Raw genomic sequence first — 15,202 nt, 5'->3', positions numbered from 1 at the left:
AGGTATTTAAGTGAATGCTAAAATATGAATACATATGGAAAGGCATGTCTGCGGTAACTGGAACTGTGCATTACGGCCAAGCAGAGTGATTTCAGTGCCATATCATTTAATATTTCAGGAGCTAATACATTGCTACAGGGAGTGTGTTATTTCAAAAGGAGACACAAAACTGCTCACTGTTGCCCGAGAACAACAAGGAAGAAGTGTGACATTAGTTATGCAGAGGCTGGAAAAGGCAAGTGGCAAGACACTATGCCCAATGAAACAAACATTTTGTTCCCATCTCTACTGGCACATACTGGCAAGGCATAAGACCAGGTTGATCAAGCTATGTTTAAAAGTAATGTGCAGAATGTCAGCCGGCAAACGATATTAAAACAAGTAACGCAGAGTTATGTGTGGTCACGTTTTTCAGTGTTAGTGTGTAACTCAAGACTTTACATTCTTGTTGTCTTTCTAGATCTTACCTTAATAAAACATACAATGTTAATAAACAGACAAAGTCCAGAGTTAGTATCTTGTATTATAACATTTATTAAAATAATGCTATGGGGTTAATAGAAACAGCAAAGAATCAAAGAATTAAAATGCAAGCCATGTAAAAACCCAACTAAAAACCCAATATGTCTAATGTCATCCAGTCGCTAACTAGAAGCCAAGAAAGACAACACTCCCAATATAATAAAGTACTGCAAAACAATTGGCAATTTTAGTTATCAAAATTGTGGGTTTTGCATTTTGTATCCTTTTTCTCAATCAGGAAAAAATTCATTTGAATGTTATATAACATACATATAAAACAAGATAGAAAAATACATTATAAACTTGTAACAATGGCTGTAAATACATTATTTTACATTTTAGGCAATAGGTTGGTTATGATACATACATAGCATGAAACTACTAACGTTATAAAGAATAGACAAATACGTTTCATCTGTACGGTTACATATCAGCGACACTCCCATCTAAACATTCTAAAAAATAAAATATATAATACTGTCAAAGAAAAAAAAAAAAGAAAGAAAGAAAGACTGAAAAAAACCTACCTAATTATAAAGAATAAAAACATAAAATTCATAATACTGAGATTAAAAAGGCATTCAGAAATGTCATAAGTCATGCTTTTTCTTTATCTTAAAGTTGACCCATTTGTTCCTAAGTTTGTTCATAGCAATCATGACTTACATTTGTCTATTCAATAGACTTATACATTGTCCACCATTCCCAAGAAATTAAAAAGCCATCTAAAAATAAAGCTGCTAAAATGTCCAGGTTTATCGCAACTGAGATGAATCTGGATCAAATACTGATTTAAAAATGGTTTGATCTCTCTAAATGCAAATGTGTTTCAAAATTGTTCAAAACCATGTGTCGGAAAGGGAGCAAACTGCTATACTGTGTATATAGACCAGGAAGACAAAGGTGGTGGTGGCATGAGAAATAAAAACTGGATGTTAAATAGAAAGCATGAATGTCTGTTGCATAGTAAATCAACTGATAATTTGTTTCCGTGAGACAGGATGGGAGACTAGGTCACCACAAAGGTGCTTGAAATCTAAGAGCTCTAAGGCTTTAGTGCTGACCTTTAGAGACTATATAAAACACTACACAAAGAGGGTTGACAATACTGGGAACAAATATCCCAAAGCATTGCCACGTGTGTAACAAAACAAAAACTTTTTGTTTAAAATGTTACGTATGATGCAAAGTTTTACCAAACTGCTCAATATACAGAAAGGTTTGTCAATACTAAAAATGTAGTTGGCATTATGTAAGTTACAGGCAAGAAAAGTTGTCACCTATGATGAGCTTTCTTTGTATTAACTGTTCGTTTTTCTCTACTATACTATTGTACTGGGAGACTGAATTATACAGCTCAATAGATTTTTTGAATTTCTCATACCTGCTAATAAACTTGAGGCCTATCAAAAACTGCTTGGTAACATGCTGCAGGCCATTTGATCTTGACGTAAATAAAAGGAATAAACTTACAGAAAACCACAGGACTAAATGATTATGGAGAAAAATAAGGCACTTTCTTTTCTTTAGACTTACACCAATATTGAAACTAAAGAGAGAGGGGGAGGAGTGAAGGGAGAGAAAAAAAAATGACAAAAAGGCTCTTTTTTGGTCTTATTCCTTGACTACCACCAAAACAAAAGTATTCAATGCAATAAAGGGTTTTTTTTTGTTTTTCCTTTTTTTTATAACACTTGAAAGTATAAAATGCTACATTTCCAAAAATAAATTTTTTTTCTTCACCAGCACCCTTGTATAGCAAAAGTATCTACTTTTTGTTCATATTTTCAATGCACTACACTTGTATCTACAATTTCAATACAATTATACAGCAAATAGGCAAGCATGGCTTTTACATCCTTAAATTTTTTTCTATACAGGGAGGTCTAAAACATATTTGAACAGTTTGCCTAGTAATATGATACATAATGCATGTACCTTGTTCCAATATTTAATACATGAGGCTTTTGTGAATAAAATTTTACTAACTACATCACAATATTTGTGTGCAGATTCGTTGTTGCAGACTCATTTTATCTCAGAATACCATGGCACCCTAATCAATGTAACAAATTTGGCAGGTGATATTAGAAATAAAACAAATTGCAAAGTTGACCCTGTAAGGGTACTGTAGTGACTAGAGTATTTTCATATTGTAATATGTGTTCTTTTAAATATATAAAATCACTTCACCAGTGAAATCCCTGACCAATCAGGTTCATGCATGATGCATCATCACAACACAGTACATTCAGCTTTATACTTCACTATACGAGAGAAAAAACAAACAAAATAAAGTTCCCTAGAAGTCTCTCACAGTAACTGCCTCTGTCATTGGTAGTTGAGGATCAGCTGTCTTGCCAGTACTGTAGATGAAGCCTTTATACCGTTCGTTTGGTTAGGACACTAGAATATGATCAGTGCGAAGGGTTGAATTGGACCTTATTGCTTTACTACAATTCAGTGCAGGTACTATAATCACTTTCACCCAATCAGGGAAAGAAAAACAAATGCAGAAAAACAAATGTAAAAAATGTTGAGTTGGAAGAGAACCATTTTTCTGTGTCTTTTGTTAGATGGTAAGACGAACGGACAAGTGCCTCAGCTCGCTGCACCGAAGACAGGCAAGCAGAGGCGTTTACCAGTTAACTGATCAGCAGGCAGGCATGGTCAGGTCATCATTGGGTGAAGAATTCAGAGGTCAGAAGGTCATTGGTTAGTTGCCGGTGGCGGCTGGGTGGTTAGAAACAAAAAAAAAAAAAAAATGAAAAAGAAAAAAAAAAAAGAAAAAAAAAAAAAGAAAGAAAAGATAGAGAAGAGATTAGTTTCAGCTAGTGACTGCTTAATGACAACATGAAAAACTAATCACAACTAATAAAAAAACAAGCATGTTTAATACTGACATACTGATTGACACCATCTACAGAATGCAACAAAATCATGACACCAAGTATCATGATTCGAATGTGTGAAGGAGGAGCCCACGCCCATAAAACTGGTTAACAAGTAGAAAAAAATGGAAATAAAACACAACTAAGGGCTAATGGTTAGTAGCAGTCGGAAATTGGAGACAATAATGAATCAGCTTTGAACTCAAGAAGAAATTTTCAGACAGTCAGTGCACACAATCAGTATCTGACTGCTATTAAGCATTAGTACTCCCCAATGGTGCAAGCATTGAAGCATCTAATATTAATGATGATGTGATTATTAACTTGGATTAGAGTAATGGATCTAAAGATTTTTTTTATTTTAAGAGCAAAAATCGGAATGAAGAAAAATCAATGTTTTAATATAACACTATGGGCCAAACAAGATAAGTTTTGTTCAATAACTTTTATTGCTCATTTCTATTTACAAACACAATATCTTGGCCTCATAATACAAAGCAATAATAAACTCTTGTCTAGCGCAGTAGGCGTCATCATGTGAACCAGGAATGGCTAACACTATTGCTACTGGCAGCATTTGCACTTGAAAATACTAATTTACACAATATAGGACACATATAAAATGCATTTGTATGTAAACACCGTAAAAGTCCTGGCTTTTTTTTTTTTTTCTAGACTTAAAAATTTTAAAGTACATAAAAACAACAAAAAAAAAAAAAAAACAACAAAATAATCTAATATGCTAAATAAAGCATTTATAACTACAAACAGCCCTCTAATTTCAAAGCTAATACTCTGCAAATACAATAAAATCTGACATTTCATATACATTCCTGCATTATACTTATATATTTCTTACGCCATCTGTAAATACTATTTTCTTTTTTTTTTCTCGAAAAAAAAAAATAAAAATACAGTAAAACATAAAAAGTTCTCAAGTGGAAAGTTAACATTCCCAGTGTTCTTGAGCTCTTCCTTCCTCAGTAACTCACAATCTCCTTCACTAAACTTGGTCCACTTAAACAGTAGTATGTTTTAAGACTCTTTCAACAGCTTTACTATATATTATGAGGTTCCATTTGCTTAGACTGTACTGTTGCCATCATGACTAAAGCAGAGGAGATGTAGACGAGAAGTTTTCAGTGCAAAGTCAGATTTGTGTCATTTCGTAAAATGATATCCAGTAGGTTCACAGATAGCTTAGTCTTAAAGACCATGCATCAGTTGTTCAACTTCATAAACGGAAAGACAAAAGATATATCTCTTGAGTTAAACAGATTCCCTTCCAATATCTTAAATTAAACATAACCGTGTTCACTTTAGTTCTTAATGGGAACTAAGATGCTTGCTTAAAACATGCTTCTATCAAGCAAACAAAATTATAAATGCGGCTCATTACTACCACAATGGCATTATGTTGTGTTGTACACCTAGCCCAATGTGCTACTTGTAACTGGATTAAAAGAAATAATCAAGAGATGTGGTTATATTATAATATCAGTTGGTGCAACTTACTGGCATAGCTGTGACACATCCTCTGCCAAGTCTATGGCCAAATACAGTACACACAGGTTTAATAACTGTGCAACATTATTAACAGGTTATAACAAGTATTTCAGTCTGTCCGTTACAACAATAAAACTGATAATAGGATACAATGTAGTCATGAATAACCATTGAAATGACTGCCCTTCAAGTCAAGAATGCTTAATTATAAAATAAGAATATTTCCAGGACTGCACTTTAAGTCAAAGAAGAAGAGATTTTCAATATTCCTCTCGTCCAAGATTTAGAAGCTCGAGGCCTACACTTTGTAAGGGGGCATTTTTGCAGATGCCAGGATGATGATCACTACAATGCTGGTGTTTGCCCATAACACAAATTAAGAGATTTAATTTGCTAAATTATAGTAAATGTTGCTTAACCCCTTAAGGACTCAGCCCATTTTGGCCTTAAGGACTCAGACAATTTAATTTTTACGTTTTCATTTTTTCCTCCTCGCCTTCTAAAAATCGTAACTCTTTTATATTTTCATCCACAGACTAGTATGAGGGCTTGTTTTTTGCGCGACCAGTTGTCCTTTGTAATGACATAACTCATTATATCATAAAATGTATGGCGCAACCAAAAAACACTATTTTTGTGGGGAAATTAAAAAGAAAAACGCCATTTTGCTAATTTTGGTAGGTTTCGTTTTCACGCAGTACAATTTACGGTAAAAATGATGTGTGTTCTTTATTCTGAAGGTCAATACGATTAAAATGATACCCATTATTATATACTTTTATATTATTGTTGTGCTTAAAAAAAATCACAAACTTTTTAACCAAATTAGTACGTTTATAATCCCTTTATTTTGATGACCTATAACTTTTTTATTTTTCCGTATAAGCGGCGGTATGAGGGCTCATTTTTTGCGCCATGATCTGTACTTTTTTTTTATACCACATTTGCATATAAAAAACTTTTAATACATTTTTTATAATTTTTTTTTATAAAATGTATTAAAAAAGTAGCAATTTTGGACTTTTTTTTTACGTTCACACCGTTCACCGTACGGGATCATTAACATTTTATTTTAATAGTTTGGACATTTACGCACGCGGCGATACCAAATATGTCTATAAAATTTATTTTTTACGCTTTTTGGGGGTAAAATAGGAAAAAACGGACGTTTTACTTTTTTTATTGGGGGAGGGGACTTTTCACTTTTTTTTTTTAACTTTTACATTTTTTTTTTACACTTGAATAGTCCCCATAGGGGACTATTCATAGCAATACCATGATTGCTAATACTGATCTGTTCTATGTATAGGACATAGAACAGATCAGTGTTATCGGCTATCTTCTGTTCTGGTCTGCTCGATCACAGACCAGAGCAGAAGACGCCGGGAGCCGGAAGGTGAGGGGACCTCCGTGCGGCGTTCTGAATGATCGGATCCCCGCAGCAGCGCTGCGGGCGATACGATCGTTCATTTAAATTGGGCACTGCCGCAGATGCCGGGATCTGTATTGATCCCGGCACCTGAGGGGTTAATGGCGGACGCCCGCGACATCGCGGGCGTCGGCCATTGCCAGCGGGTCCCTGGCTGCGATCAGCAGCCAGGATCAGCCGCGCATGACACTGGCATCGCTCCGATGCCCGCGGTTATGCACAGGACGTAAATGTACGTCCTGGTGCGTTAAGTACCACCGCACCAGGACGTACATTTACGTCCTGCGTCCTTAAGGGGTTAAGAACCCAAATGTGGTTTCAACTTCCCTTTCAATGCTGAACTTTTGAGGAAATTCAGACAGAAAAAAAGCTCAATAGACATACAGTATGTGATATCCAATATTGCAGAATTGTATGCCATGCAGCTTCTGCTCTAGTGTTATGTTTGTATGAGAAGTGACCCAATATTATGACAAATGGTACACTTGGGCCAACTTTTGATTTAACTGGTGTCAATAACTAAAAAAGAAAAAAAAATTCTAAATGGCTATCCAAGATTTATAAAAACATGGTTGCTTTCTTCCACAAACAGCATCACTCTTGCCTTCAGTTTCTGTGTGGCATTGCAGCTTAGTTCCATTAAAGTAATGTAAAAGGAGCAGAGCTGTAATACCACATACAAACTGAGGACAGGTGTGGTGCTATTTTTGCCAGAAAGCAGCTATGTTTTTTTTTTTATCCTGGATAACCCTCTTAAACCAAAACTCTTACAAAATGGCATCCGCAAAACTTACAGTAGGCTAAGGATTCTAGCCCAAATTTATACAAACTGTGTAAGATTCTTTTCATAACAACCAATCACAGCTCATCTTTCACTTTACCAGAGCGCATTAAGATATGAGAGCTGAGCTGTGATAAGTTGTTCGGGAAAAATCCCTTTTTTCGCACAGTTTGATAAATCTAGGTCAAAGGCTTCCTATTCAACTTTTATATTTAAGCATTCATCTGTCCTGCTTTGCAACACCAAAGTAAATTCTGCATACCAACATAGAGCAGCGTATACCAAGCTGTATGCTCAGTGGTAAAATAAAAGTGTCTCACAGGGAAGTTTTTGGGGAAAAAGTTACTGAAATTTTGAGCCAAAGCCAAAAGTGGACCTGTACAGGAATCGGAAATCATAAAGGAAAGAAATAAAAATAAATAAATAATCACATTTTCGTCCCGGCTGGATCTACTACTGTACTGGCAGTTTATCACACAACTGCTGTGTGTGACACTCGCTTTGGGCTACTTTTTCACTATATTAAAATGTACATTTAAACCCATTTGCTGGTAAAACGCTCCCAATATATATGTTTAATGGATTCATCTAACAGATGCCATTCTATGGCATATGTCAGAGGGAAAAAAAACTGCACGATATGAGCTTTATTTATTTTACTGCTTTTGTCTGTATGGAATTGCACACCAGACTAGGATATCCTATACAACAAAACAATACAAATATTGTTCAGCGGTCTCAGGCTAAGTTTCCACTTGGTTTTTTTTTTTCTGTCAGTTTTTGGAAAACAGTTTTTGAGCCAAAACCAGATGTGTATTCAAATGGAATACATAAAAAGACATAAAGGAAGGACTTACACTTCTCCCTTATGGATCCACTTTTGACTTTGGCTCAAAAACTGCAGTGGCAGATATCCAAAAACTGCCAGAAAAAAACCAAGTGGAAACGTAGCCTAAAGGACACTCTTGGCCTCAGTCAGGTCCTGGGGGTGGGTCTATGTATACATCTGTAAATTACAGAAGCTTACTCAGCACTTGGTAAACATACACTGCTGATGCAGTATGAAAAAACAGGAGTGCTAAACATTTCCTGGCCATCTGCTCTAAATTGTTAGGGTGCATATTTAGTGTGGTGTTGTAAAGTAAACTTACAGACATAGTATTTATGGTAATGCTAGAAGGAAAAAAAAATAAAAATAAAAAACACAAACTACACGGCTAAACTAACCTCTGTCTGCGGTCACAATCCTTTGGTAAGGATGGACTCGCATATCATGCCTTCGAACTTTAGTTGCCACCGCACCTAGTTAAATTGCAATTACCAAGACAACGTTAGAAACACAACATTCATTTTAAAAAGTACACACAATACATTAACAAAAAGGTTCATCAAAACTGGAGTTTACATGATGGTTTGCTACAAAAAGGATTTATATTTAAGAAAGCAACAAGTTAAGGCACAGTAGTTTGAAGTCATTGCTATATAAAAGATATATGTGCAGATTAATATTGCATTTAATATCACACACTAGGCCTTAACCTGCTCAGCCCTGTGAGTTCAGTCGGTGTCTGCAAGCACCTGTGACACTGAAGGGCATCATAATGCATTTATTTGCCACTTAATAGCAGTATCTTGAAATCTGTTAGACCCAAGAATAATGAAGCTTTACTAGTCACATAATCATTGAAGTGCTTTACTTTCAGCAGATCAAGTTTTTTTTACTTTAATACTGACAATAGTTGTATTAAAAAAAAATTCCAGTTTATTATACGTTTTGAGTATCCTTTATCTTAAGTCATTAAGTAGAAACCACATGAATTAAGTGATTAGTAAAGCGCAAAGAGTAGGTAACTTAGCAGTCAGCATTCTACTACACACTCACTCACTGCTACTTAAAACGTATAGACTAAATCAAATATTGATCAACATCAAAAAGGTTTATTTTATCTATGTGCAAAATAAAAAATAAGTGCAAGTAAGTCACTGACTGCTAGGTAAAGTTTATTTCCTTATATATCTTTTTGTTCAAGATTGCTAAAACTAGGCAATTGCTAAATTTCAAATCTGATGATCAGTGAAGGGTCATTTAAGATTTTCTTGTATTCTTAGCCTTTCGTGGGGAAAGCCATACCTGAAGACAAAAGGAAGGGAATTGAAAAACAGTTAGCATTTTTCTATAGTCTATAGTCTGACCACAGAATATTTTAAGGCTTGTTAAAGGAGTCATCTCATCACAGACACTTTTTGACATCACAACAATTATACTATCAATGTTCGATTGACAGGGGTCCAACTACTGTGACCAAAGCTACTTGCTCGAATAAGGCAGCAGCAGCGACTGGATATCATTGCACAACTTTTTCCAGACAACTAGACAGCTATTCTAGTTAGTCAATGGCCAATGATGCAGCCACCTGTAGCTGAACGGAATCTATGCCTCATAGTACTTTCTGAGCATCATCGCCACGTTGGTTAGATGGTAGAAGTCAGTCACAAGTGTCTATGGTGAAGATAAACCCTTTCATATGGAAAATATTAACACAAGGTAAAATACCAACTAACTAACTCCACTAGATGGCATAATCAAGTTTGGAAAACAGTTGTTTGACCAATAAACATCTCTAATGACAAAGCTATATCTAGAGATCGGAGGGAGTCTCAGCACTGAACTTTTCATGACAGTAATGCTTAAAGGGGTACTCCACTGGCCAGCATTCGGAACTTAATGTTCTGAATGGTTGTTTTCGCGCTGTGGGGTAGACCACGCCCCTAGTGATGTCACAGCCAAGTCCCCGCAATGCAAGTCTATGGGAGGGGGCGTGACGGTAGTCACGCCCACTCCCATAGACTTGCTTGCGGGGACGTGGCCGTGACATCACTAGGGGCGTGGTCAACCCCCACAGCGCGAAAAGTGTTCGGAACATTAAGTTCCGAAAGCTGGCCAGTGGAGTACCCCTTTAAAAGGCAATATAGTATGAGGACAGGCAGACCAGGGACAGACTTCTAAGTACCAGCCATTCACTTCAAAATCAATTCTTAAAAAGCAAGATGGTGTCCTTTTACAATGGAATGGATTTGGAATGACATTTATTTTCCGATTGCTCAAATTTAATAACATTTTAGACATCATGTATGTTCATGCTACAAATATGTTACCAGGTGTTCTGATGTGGAAAAGGGCATTTCATTTGAAAGACCCCTTGAAAGGGGAGGGGGTGCTGGACAGGTTCAATTCTTTCTGCAGACATAGAAATTCTGCCGTGTGCACAGCGCAGCAGAATCCCATTGAATACAATTGCTGCTGCTGCAGAAGCGGAATTCCAATTCGGAATTCCACAGATATTCCAGACGTGTGAACATGACCTAATAGTTTGTGGTCTTACTTCATGCTGGCAATAAAAATGTGAAAGTAATAGCAAGTGCAGGTAATAACAAGGCTTGGTGGTGCTTAGTGCAGTGGGTAAAAAGTTTCTTGACTAAAGTAGTCCGATATAAGTTGCACACCAAACATATATATAATGGAAGCAGCACTCACCAGAATCTTTAATAAAATGTGACCTTTTATTTAAGCATTCATTAAAATTAGCTTAGCACAGCAGAAAAGGAGGGGCAAGGAGGTAGTTTTGTGCTAGCTAGCACTTTGTGGGGTGTTTGAAATATTTTTTAATAAACCTGGTTAACCCTTTATTTAATTTCAGAATCTAACAAAAAAAAAATATGCTTAGGGTAAGCATTTTTGTAGGGGCTGGTATTAATTTGAGCAAAAATTGTGACTGTGCGGCATAAAATGCAACAATTTTAAACTGTTGCTATGAATACCTATAAAAATAAAATATCTAGAAAAGACAAAGGTCAATATGGATTTAATAGTCTATACTAAGAACTTGTATACACCCTTAAAACTGACAAACTGCCATGCCATTGATGTATGAAGTCTGTCATACTGTATTAATCCCAAGTGACAAGTAAGGATTAAGAAATGACATTTCGGTTGTACACTGTTATATACATCAAGAAACCATCAAAAAGATACTTCAATATGTACCAAGGTAGCTCATGTTGAAGCCAGAGGGTTTAAAGTGGTTAACAAGGATTAGAAAAGGGCTGATTAAAAAAAAAAAAAAAAAAAAGTACAAATAAAATAACAAAACAAATAGCACCAAACATTGTGTGTGGTATTGCAGGTCAGTTTCATTAACGTAAATGAAGCCTAGTGGTAATACCACACCACCTGAGGACAGGTGTTGTGCAGTTTTTTTGAAGAAATTAGCTCTGTTTTTTGGTTTCAGGATAACCGCTCTAATACAACAGTCTACTTGTTAATACTTTTAAGTCTATTTCACATTAGTATAAGTTTTATTTGAAAGACACATGTGTGACACACTAAGGCTATGTTCACAAGATGGAATTTCGTAGCAGCAGAGTCCCACTGATTTCAATGAGATTCTGCTACGCTGTTCATAATTTCCTGTGTCCGCAGACAGAATAGACATGTCTATTCTTTCTGCGGACTCCGCACAGAATGCATTGCCATCTATTAAAGGGTGGCATCTATGAGAGGGTGGCATCTATGAGAGGGTGGCATCTATGAGAGGGTGGCATCTATGAGAGGGTGCCAGCTATGAGAGGGTGCCAGCTATGAGAGGGTGCCAGCTATGAGAGGGTGCCAGCTATGAGAGGGTGCCAGCGCTCCGCTGTCAGTGATGTCTGCATTTTCAGTGCGGATATTGCCCGTGTGAACACAGTCTAAGTCTTTGTATTTTCCAAACAATTGACTAAAGAGAGATAATTGGTTTAGTGTACTCTTTGGCTATACCACAGTATAAGGGTATCTTGGTGTATATCAGCATACAGCTGAAACATAATGTGAACAGCCACTAAGGCCTGTTGGTATGTATAACATATCAGCTATGTTGCAGATTGACTATTTACAATAAAACTTGCTCAACTGCAACCTTAAAAGGTAAGTTAATCCATTCCTATAGAGTGTCAGTCATGAAATAAATGTTAATAGAAGAATGCTTACATACTTGCTGTATGGCTTCCAAATAGGTTAGTATTTACTTTTATACTGGGTATTCTTTAGTTAGGAGTCCTGTTTACATGGTACATTCATCAAACCCATTCATTTTTCCTACCAATGTTTTCATTAGCAACCAAAAAACAACTGAAAAAACTAAAACACGGACATTAATCAATACTTGCAAACTTGCTCAAATCTTACCTAATACCCCGCTTGTTTCAATCGGATACTCAAGAATTGATGTTGCTGGGGCCAGTGTATAAGGATAATCATATGGTGTGTAGATCAAGCCAGTTTCCGGTCCCTGTTGGACTAGTGTAGCAGTCGGATGAGGGGATCCATTTGGCATGACAGCGGCTGTCATTTGTCTGATCAAAGGCATTAAGGTAGGCCCAGCTGGCGTAGGTGTACGCAGAGCAGCTTGGGGCAGTACAGGCGCAGGCCCAGTTATAATCCGTGGGGCCTGAGCTGTCGCTGCAAGAGAAAAGGCAAGGGCTGCTACAGTAAGCAAAGAAAATTAGAAAGAAGTGTAGAGCCGGCAGTATGGAAAACAGGGTCAGGAATAGATAAAAAGGAAAGGATGGAGCAGTAGAAAGAAGCAGGAAGAAAGGAAAGAGGGAAAAAAGAAGAATCATTAGTTCATGCACTGATCACACAAAGTGCCAAAGCACACCACTCAGATGCACACAAGCTACCCCAATTTACTAGTGTGATTAAAAGCCAACATGCTTAAAATCAAAAGCAAATATCCTAAGGAAAGGGTACAAGTGGTATACATTACTAAAATCAGAAAGAGCCATTTAAATTTCACAGTGAAAAATTAAAGCTAGCATAGCCAGTGGTTTTTATCCAAATAGCACAGACAGAACAAAGCACTTATGCAACCTTATCCATGAGGCTAGCAATACAATATAATTTAAATGCACATACACCAGTTAAGAATAAAAAAATATTGATGTTAAAGTAGCACTTTTTTTTGCCCACTAACCATTACTAGAGATAAAGCACGATCTATGTGTTTCATTACTCTAACTTGGTCACGTGATCAGCAGTCTGGCCCACACAAAAAATCAATGTGCTTAAAGGGGTACTCCGTCCCTATACATCTTATCCCCTAGCCAAAGGATAGGGGATAAGATGTCTGATCTCGGGGGTCCCGCCGCTGAGAACCTCTGATCTCTCCTTCAGCATCCCCGTCATCTGCTGCAAAGAGCGAACTTCGTTCCGTGCCTGATGACTGACGATGCAGGGGCCGGAGGAACGGCCACTCCCTCAGTGCAAGTCTATGGGACTTTGTATTGAGGGGGCAGGCCGTGATGTCACAAGGGGGCAGGGCCATGACATAACGATACTCCGGTCCCTATATCGCCCGTCATCAGGCACAGAGCGAAGTTCGCTCTGTGCAGCAGATGACAGGGGGTGCTGAAGAAAAGATCACAGGGGTCCCGCCACTGGATAGGGGATAAGATGTCTAGAGGCGGAGTACCCCTTTAACGTGTCAAAAGTCTGTCCCCACGTAGATCTGTATACAGCTGCTGCTATCTCTAGGATGAGGATAAATAATAGTTCTTACACCTCCCCATAGCCTGTGTTCCTGTACTGTATTTTTTGCTGCATGTATTGTTTTTGCAGTGATTTTCCAAAAAAGGTGCTATTTTTATCATGAGTCAAATGCAGTAAAATTCTTTGATGCAAAAATGCATACATTTTTTTTTTTTATAAAACACCATCACCATTAGGTCAAATCAATTTAGTCTTATGGTGATATTTCTGTAAGAAACACACTTTGAATAAAAACACTTAAAAACTGCACATAATGTGGACTGACCTTAAAGAGTACATTTCACCAAACAAAACTTTTAATATATTGTTCCTTATGTAATAATAAGACCCCTTGCCATTTACTTGCTGTTAAAATTCTCAACCTTTGTTTTTAATGTGATTGGAAAACGGCCACTAGGTGGCTCTGTTCTGTTCCCTGCGCAAGTCAAACAGTTAGTTTGGTCTCCTCCCGGCCTGGCAGGTGATCAAACTCAGTAAGTGCGTACAGGGCATGGCGAGTCACAGCTCTCACAGGCTTCAATGACGTCACGCCTGCTGGGGAACGCCCACTTTCTCCTGTCGGGAGCTCACACAATGTGAGCAAGGGGAAAGGTATGATACAGAGCTTTTTTAAACTGGGACATTTTTTTTTAAAGGCAGGAGGGGTGTTAGGAGTAGTCAGGAAATATAATCTGAGTTGGTTTAGAAAATATGGTCTGAAGACCGGTATCTTTAATCTACTACAAGTCTAATGTACCAGCAGCCTGATTGGATGACCAAGTACAACGATCAAAAGCTCCAATCAAAGCCAAAGGAAATCATAGGAAATGTGGGCAGAATTTCAGTGATGAATTTACATCAGTTAGTTTTCCCCATAGCAACCAATTACACCTCAGCTTTTATTTTACCAGAGCCCATTAAAATATAAAGGCTGAGCTGCGAATGGTTGTTGTGGGCAAAACCAGACCGTTTTTATTTGTTCCCCCAATGTGTGTCCTAGATTTCTGGATACGTTTATCTATTATAAGCATATTATTATGTTGCATTAATATATGAAAGAGCTATATAGCAGCGGCCATGCACAAAGATCAAGTAACAGCTCTGACTGGATCTTCGATGAGATTTTGTATACATAAGCATTATACCAAAAGCATGCGTAGATGTGCAACAAGAAAGTGGAGGAACAGCATACTTATTAAAAAAAAAGTATGAGTGAAATAAAAAGGATAAACTTCTAAGTAGTAACATTTAAAAAAAAAAAAATCAATTTGATTTTACATAAGCTAAGAATCTCTGCCATTATCTGTAAAATTAAAGGACATTTTTAGAAAATGATTCCATGGTAACTGTCCATTTTGATTTTCTTTAAGCTTTCTACTGTTTCTAGTAGACTCAGTACTGCCATAAACAAAGATTGCGGCTACGCGATCATACAGGAGGGGCATCAGCAAGGGGTCAGATATATCCTTGCCAGATTTTTTTTTTAAACTAACCAATGTATTAAAGGG

General features: G+C 37.0%; 1 protein-coding gene across 9 annotated transcripts in view; it reads right to left on the bottom strand.

The window, feature by feature from the left end:
• Positions 1–514: 514 nt before the first annotated feature.
• QKI (QKI, KH domain containing RNA binding) overlaps positions 515–15,202 on the bottom strand; it is a 184,074-nt gene continuing 169,386 nt past the window's right edge. For 2 of the 9 annotated variants that reach the window (XM_056566803.1, XM_056566806.1), the window contains 3 exons: positions 12,354–12,650; positions 8,357–8,431; positions 4,310–4,645 (listed from right to left, as the gene is read on the bottom strand). In XM_056566803.1, coding sequence (XP_056422778.1) covers positions 4,620–4,645; positions 8,357–8,431; positions 12,354–12,650 — 398 coding nt within the window. In that variant the 3' untranslated portion in view covers positions 4,310–4,619. Of the gene's footprint in view, positions 3,256–4,309; positions 9,261–12,353; positions 12,651–15,202 lie in introns of those variants that run through there. The other 7 variants (XM_056566807.1, XM_056566808.1, XR_008891404.1 and 4 more) reach the window with 6 other exon arrangements.

The sequence above is a fragment of the Hyla sarda genome, chromosome 3 (genome assembly GCF_029499605.1).
Source record: "Hyla sarda isolate aHylSar1 chromosome 3, aHylSar1.hap1, whole genome shotgun sequence".
In the NCBI taxonomy this organism is placed as follows: Eukaryota; Metazoa; Chordata; class Amphibia; order Anura; family Hylidae; genus Hyla; species Hyla sarda.
Note: the sequence above shows the minus strand (reverse complement) of the source record. Positions and strands in the feature narration are given on the sequence as shown.